The sequence below is a fragment of the Anneissia japonica genome, unplaced genomic scaffold, assembly GCF_011630105.1.
Source record: "Anneissia japonica isolate Jap-2015-1 unplaced genomic scaffold, ASM1163010v1 scaffold287748_len1686314_cov196, whole genome shotgun sequence".
In the NCBI taxonomy this organism is placed as follows: domain Eukaryota; kingdom Metazoa; phylum Echinodermata; class Crinoidea; order Comatulida; family Comatulidae; genus Anneissia; species Anneissia japonica.
This window is the reverse complement of record NW_022727190.1, coordinates 1,205,894-1,213,417: the sequence shown is the minus strand read 5'-3', so window position 1 is coordinate 1,213,417 and position 7,524 is coordinate 1,205,894. Positions and strand designations below refer to the sequence as shown.

Below are 7,524 nucleotides of genomic sequence, written 5' to 3'. Positions count from 1 at the left end.
CGGTCCAAAGGTGTTCCTTAATTGGAAGGAGACCTGTACTCGTATTTGAAACGTTCGATAAAGTTATATTTAGATATGATGTAATTGAAATAGTTGGTGAATACCCGCAATCGTCGTATAATCATAAAAATAAATTTTAGCAAATATGTGATATGCGATTAGAATATACGCGTAATTTTCCCGAAGTTTACAATGACAGATTATTTTTTTGGCAATAACTTTAGTAACAATTTTCTAAAACATCTAGGCCTACAGTATATATTGTTGTATTCATTGACAGGGTGCAAGTATTCCAAAATTGTAATTAATTGAATTGGATCATATTGAATAATCAATGTTAGGCCTCAATCGATGTAAAGACAAAACTTTACGTACGAATTTTCATAGCGTACGGTATTTTTCCTTATTTTAAACTATCATTTCCCACAAAAAAATTCGGAACGAACTATGCCCTTTTTATATTTCTTTGCCGATGCCATTGAAACCTGTTCGCAAATATTCATTTACGATTTGGAGGAAAGATGTAGAAAGATAGATGCGATATTTAAGCTTTCATTGGTCTATCAGTACTGTATTATAGGAATATGTAGGCCTATTAAATAGACAGTTTTCAAGACATTTTTCAATTTGATGCAATTTTTTCAAGTTTACTAATTATTTTATTGAATATTGACGAATGTTTTGGCGCCGTTTTAACTATATTTGCAATAGCCTAATTCCATAAACATGGGTGAAGATCAATTTCCTCTGTGTTGTAGCAAACTGTAAAACACGAATACAATGTCATTTTTTTTAAAATAAAGCATTACTTCATCTTTTAATAGTTTATTTTTATTTATGTTTGTTAGAGTGGTCAGATTTCATGTCATTAAACTATGTGATAATACACACCTGCCTAGTTTACATTATTGTCCTTTTATCTGTTATATTATCATATTTATCTTCATTCGTCATTGTTCGAAGAGTATATGCTAACGTGGTGTATCCGGGAAACAGTAGCCCTTTTAAGTAGCCACGTATTACATGAATTATCTGTTACAATATTATTTATAGGCCTATGGGTAAAAATGTCAATTCAGGTGATCAGAAATGATGCGGTCTACGCCGTGCGTGCATTCTGTGAGGCACAGTAAGCGCAAATAAATACGGCGTGTCATAATTATTCACGAGCATCGTATTTATTCAATTATTATAGTCTGAAATGATGACGTAGAATGGTGACAGAATAGGACTACTTTAATATAAGTGGGTAAAGTTCACTGTTTTGTAGACAATACCCAGTTTACCTAGCCGCACAACAGGAACCCTAAACAGGAGCTTGTACATTACTGTTTTAATCTACGTTTGTTTATGCAGATGAGTTTAGAACCCTTACCGATAAACTATAATAGCCAATCAAGGCATGTAACATTATAATTTATTGATATCAGACCCGGATTGGGCCTAGCAGCTGCCGTAGAAATAAGCGACACCAGTAGTCGTTGGGAAATATTTTATTTTGCTCAACTACTATTAGACATCGACCGTTGTTTTTTCTTCTCCTAATAGCTAGGCCTAAAAAAGCCTATGGTAACTTGAAAAACGATTGATGTTTTTGAAAATGTCGCTAGTATTTAAACTGACAGTTTTAGTAATAGTCTGTGGATTGACACATTCTAATGTCACAGATGTATATACAACTGAAAATACAACTGATATTGATGATGGCAATTCTACGGTAAGTTGATGATGTTAATACAGTATATTGAAACATCAGTTAATCAGCAACGAGGTATTCGTATTTGACAAATTTAATTGATATAGAAATGTATTTAATACCAATGTTTGTCCAATTGTTAGCTGGCCAATTAAGAACGTGCATTTCATTTTTATCAGTTTATTAAAGTGCCTACAGAAGACACCACCTGTATAACCAAGGAGGAACAAACTAATTCTTCCATGGTATAACTAAACACAACCATACGATCGAAACCCGATAATAAGCCTAATTAAAACATCTCGTCCATCATCGTCATAATCAATTATCATGTCACATCAGATTCATGTTCATTACCATAATCATCGTCATTATGATCACATAATGTCCTCCATTGTTAGCTGGCCATTTAAGAACATACATTTCATTTGTATCAGTTTACCAAAGTGCCTACAGGAGACACCTCCGGTCAGTTTAGCACTGTGCTTGACTATATTCACTTTGGCTAGAGTCAAGCATGCTAAAGAATGAGAAACAACCCCCCCCCCACAATAAAAAAAATTGTGGTAAAAATCAGTTTAGCAATAACTAAACACAACCTTACGATCGAAACCCGATAATAAGCCTAATTAAAATATCTCGTCCACTTCATAATCAATTATCATCAGTCACATAAGATAAATGTTCATTATCATAGTCATTGTAATCATCGTCATTATGATCATTAACATTATCACCGTCACAAGGTTCGTCATAATTGTCATCATGCTCATCATTATCATCGCCATTATCATCATCGTCATCAACATCCTTACCATCATCCTCAACGTACGGTACATTACCCTGATCATCATCCCTGTGCTCATCATCGATATGCGGTTTCCCTTTCAACTGGAAAGAAAACCCCATTCAAGTAAAACATTGAATTACTCATTTCAAAGGGTTAAAATAAGTAATGAAACAGAAATTAGAACAATTCGGGTTGTGCTAATCGTAGGCTTTCACAAAAATCGCAAGGGCTATAAAAACTCGTGCATTACATAACAAGAGAAGTGTTTGTTCATTTCAATTTTCAATTGTAAAAGGTCATTAATACATATGCCTATTATCATGCAAACTCAAAAAAAGGAAAGACTGGTACTAAAACGCCATTGTGATTCAGTATTTCGTCCTTTGTCAAAACATCTATTTGCTCAACACAGAGAGTATAGTGTGCCATAGGCCCTAATCCAAAATATAAACTAGCGTAAAGCCCTGTCCAGACTATCCTATTTGACAAAAAATAGTTGTATGCCCCTATATAGTCATGATGTGTCTATACATGGTCATGATGTGATGTCATCATGACCATATTTAGGCATGTCACATGTTTTTGCCAAACAAAATTTGATAGTGTACACAGGGTTTAATTCGAGCTATTAAGCTTTGATTCCATAAAGTCGCTACACGCTATCGTCGATGTATGGTTGGTGGATTGCGTCGGGGACGCAATAATCGCGATGCAAACACTGTAGCGACGGTGTAGCGATTTTATTGAAACTCAGATTTAACCCAATGCTAATGTTTGAATTTGGTGATTTTCAGGATGCACTCTCAAGGACAGACATCATCGCAATAACCGTTGGATGCTTCATGACTGCTGTTTTCATCGTGGTCATAATTTTAGATTTCACGTGTCGCGAATATGACAACACTGAAAAAAATGCCGTCATCTCAAGAAGTAAAAAAACCAATAATGGAGACGAGATTGGTGTAGTCCTACAGGATTTACCTTAGAGTGAAATCTGGAAAAGATCCTGCTTTTCAGGAGAATTTTGTATTTTGCCCATGTGTCAAGCAAAATAGTGCAATATTTACCAGGAATGCACATGGCCACAATCGGTCAAAACGTGCATCTATTAGGCCTACAGTAGACTACCTACCTACCTACCTACAGTAGACTTACTTGACGAGACACATTGTAGGCCTACTACTTCTCCAGTAATTTTGCTGGGATTTGCACATTGCCTGTGAGACGCCATATAAACTGAAATTGAGCAAGTCCAGTAATATTCGAAAATATGCAAATTAACTATAGCATAGACCGTCCGTAGTACAACTAGAATACCGTATGTTTTGTAGTGAGCCTATTGCTGCAAAACACATTCAACACAAGAAACTGAAAATCACATAGAATTTTACATTTGTATGTGATATATTTTAAAATGTATTTATGTATATTGTATTTAACTAGGAACCTATAAAAATCCACATCCGAGAGATCTGTTTAAGTGAGTTTTCTTATGACATCTAAATATTTTGCTGTGCGTGGTAATAATCATTATGATTGACAGTAACTGCTGGGAGACAATTGATAATACAGTATAAAACTTGTAAAAGCATGCAAATATCATCATGAATTTGCGGGAGATGTTTTATTTCGGAAGATTTGTGCTTGCTTGCGGACCAGAATGCGTTCTTCATGCCAATTTCCAGGAGACCCAATTCCTGGACTCTACAGGATACTTGGGACTCCTGGGCACTAAATGTGGTCTTTAGATTTTTCTATTTAGAGGGAAATTAAAAATAATAGGCCTAAATTAAATGTTTTAAAATGGTTTTACAGTAACTGCATGCTCTTATTTAATCTTAAATAAACATTTCTTAGTAGCCAGACATCAACTTTTCTTCCCATTACAATATTACTAACATAGCCACTAACCTTATCGTCATTCAATATACAAAACACTGTACACAAACAGTGCATTGGCTATTTCTACGTGTAAGTCATATATAACATAACTTATTGTAGAAAACTGCATTAAAATTACTATTTATTTCATAGTGGTCTGTAGCATGGAGGGGAAAGTATCAGTTGGGTTCACCAAACTCATGGTCTCTAAATTAAGGGAATCTTTAATTGGACGGAACAGCTAATGATAAAAGATAGCCGTCGCAGAATGTGGTTTTTAATTGTAAGTGGTCTTGAGCGGCGTAGCTGGGTGCGAAAGGGTCCCAGTGCAAGGTTAATTGCCGGGCCCTTTGATGTGATACGGGAAATTTCCTAAAGTTCTCAGAAAATTCATAGTAAGAATTGCTTCTTTTACTCCCTACTAGGCTATAGTAACTATTTTAGGGCATAGGCCTATTCGGTCTCAGCAGCTGTTCTAAACTAAATCAAGAAAATTGATGTCACACAAAATTTAACAATTGCAATGGCGGGTCAGGGAATAAGGAGGGGGTAAGGCCACATCAGCTCCCCCATGGCTGGAAATGTATGATTATAGCCGGAAATGGCACTTTCAGACTTATATTTTAATATAATTTCCCCTTTTCTCCATTTTTCCCCCTTTTAGGGGAAAAAAACTACAATTCGTCGGTGAGAAAAAAAATGTAAGTGTATGTTTTACATATTAGTAGCCCCTAAAACTGATTAATAAAGCTGTCGAAACACCTAAATTGTCATTTTCGGGGAACACTATCGAGAGATTTCGAGGGATGCCCAACCACACCCACTTTCTTTCGTTAGAGACATCAACGAATGTAGTCCTGTAAATAAATGAATAAAGAAATTGTGTAATAAAATGCTTCTGATACAACACTCCATTACACAATAATTATGGCAGAAACAAATAGTTGCATAGGCCTATTATAATATAAATCAAGATAGCCATTAACACTGATAAATTATATAATAAACATCAAAGAAAAGTAAATACAGTGTTAGAATAAAGGACATAATAATACATCTTGTAGCATAGCTCTCAACGAATGTAGTCCTGTAAGTAAATGAATAAAGAAATTGTGTAATAAAATGCCTCTGGCGGGAATCGAACCTGCGACCGCCATTAGACCACGGAGGTTTCATGGTTATCTTATACACATCTTATGTTTTTTGTTCAGAAAACCATGCATGGAGCTAAACAATAATAAAGTAGCCCTTTGATGTGAAGTGTCAAGCGAGGCCCGTAATCTGAGTTAAGTATTTTTTAGTCTTGATAAATTATTGCAAAGTCGTTTGCCTAATTTATGTCGCTTACATAGTAGCACCAATGGCAAAGTACAACAGGTCACTTGTTACGGTTATAAAACAGTTTATCTGTCGTAGTGTTTAGAAAGGAATCAGGGCATCAGTAGCGGCACCAGAGGCTCTCCGATGAGAGGTCCAAGGTTCCCGAAAGAGGATATTATACGTATAATATTTCGGTATCTAAAAACATCAAATCTGTACATAAAACAACAAATTGCAGTATAAACAATTGAATTTTGAGTAATTAGTAAGTTAAATAATTAAAATTGTACAGCATAAGTAGAAAAGGTAAAATTTGAAATATACAAATACAACAAAAATAGAAAATTATAATTATTCGAGAGGTGTAATTACAAAAATTGTTATCAGAATTGGAAATGATTGGATATTGCATAAAAACGATTTCAGAGGCTGACCTTCAGCCGACAGACTCCTACTAAGTGAATGGGATTTTTTGTAAGTAAGAATTTGGTGTATAGCAGTTATCTGCTGGCTGACAGAGCCTTCTGTCCAAGCTGAGCCAGGGTGGCATCGTATGAAACAAATCCATCAAACCCAAGTGCATTTACACGCCCTTTTTGATTGGGCTTGCATATTCAAGAATGGGTCTTATATAAATTTTGAGAGCCATGGTAGGGTTATCTTGTGGTAAGTAAGGTATCAGGTACCCAGAAATGCCACTTTTAACGCAGCGTTCTCCGCCGAAATGATTGGCTTCTTTCCGGCGAAGGTCCCCTGGTGCGAATGTGGGGGAGGTGGAAGGGGAGGGGTGCCTGTCCGTGCATTTCATAGTGTGCATGCTGTGCAATAATATTTTATCACATAGGCCTACACTGTTTTTGTTTTCTATTAACTCTCATCATTTTGTTAATTGAAAGTTTACTCATTGTCGTGCTAAGCGGCTTGCGATAGGCCCTAAACCACATATAAATATAAATATAGATAATATTACAGTGTATATGTATATGGTTAGATTTAGGACAGTAACATCAAATAAGAATTTGGAATTGGTTTTAAGACTGATGTAACAACAGCCACTGCTTTCCAAATAACTATATTAGGCCTATAGTCATTCGTACACTCCTAATTGTTTACATTATTTTTGACCCTTTCATTTGTTTTCGCAATTTGGTAATGCCGTCGGTTGTTAATGATAATCGTATTGGTACAGTATGTATTATGTTAGCATTTCATCCCTCTTCCAAAGTTATTTGATATTTCCTGAAGACAGTGAAATAAAATAAAACTTACTATGCAAGTATTGAGTATTATGATGTAATGTTGTGTACATGAATACGAATCCGTTTTATTGTTTCTATTTAAAATACGGCTATTTATAGCGAATGTCAAATACCGATGATTTTTAACTATTAAGTAATGCCTGTTTATTTGCCTTGGTTTAAACATGGAGAAAATCCATTACATTTAAATAAAATACGGTTTTTGTGCCTCGGGGGCTAGACAATATGTTATCGTCTAGCAGTTAATCATGTAAGATGGTAAGATCGAGTAATCCGGTATGGAGGAATGATCGGATGATTTATGAGCTAAAGATAAAAATGAATATTAATACATATCCTAGAAAATTAACTAAAAAGTCACTAAACACCACACATTTCCTGATAACCGAATGCCCATGTGTATACTTTATTATTAAACATAATACCTGTAAAATAAGGCAGTATAGCACATATACACACGCTTCTGTTGGGAGTCTATTTTATACATTTGTCGCACTATTAAGTAAAATTGCTGAGCTTATTCGCCAATCGTTGGAAGGATGGTAGGCCCAACAGTATTTGTTTTAGTTTGGCTAACC

The 7,524-nt window shown here is 35.2% G+C and overlaps 1 protein-coding gene across 1 annotated transcript; it reads left to right on the top strand.

Annotated features, from left to right (window-relative positions):
• The first annotated feature begins 1,414 nt into the window (after positions 1 to 1,414).
• Positions 1,415 to 4,296, top strand: LOC117113607. Its single transcript, XM_033257000.1, has 2 exons — positions 1,415 to 1,717; positions 3,281 to 4,296. Exons 1-2 carry the CDS (start codon positions 1,589 to 1,591, stop codon positions 3,470 to 3,472), a joined length of 321 nt encoding a protein of 106 aa, XP_033112891.1. The 5' UTR covers positions 1,415 to 1,588; the 3' UTR covers positions 3,473 to 4,296.
• Positions 4,297 to 7,524: the final 3,228 nt, after the last annotated feature.

Coding starts and splice junctions, on each gene's coding strand:
- LOC117113607 (XM_033257000.1), top strand. CDS start 1,589: ATGTTTTTGAAAATGTCGCTAGTATTTAAACTGACAGTTTTAGTAATA. Junction 1,718..3,280: donor TTGATGATGGCAATTCTACG/GTAAGTTGATGA, acceptor GGTGATTTTCAG/GATGCACTCTCAAGGACAGA.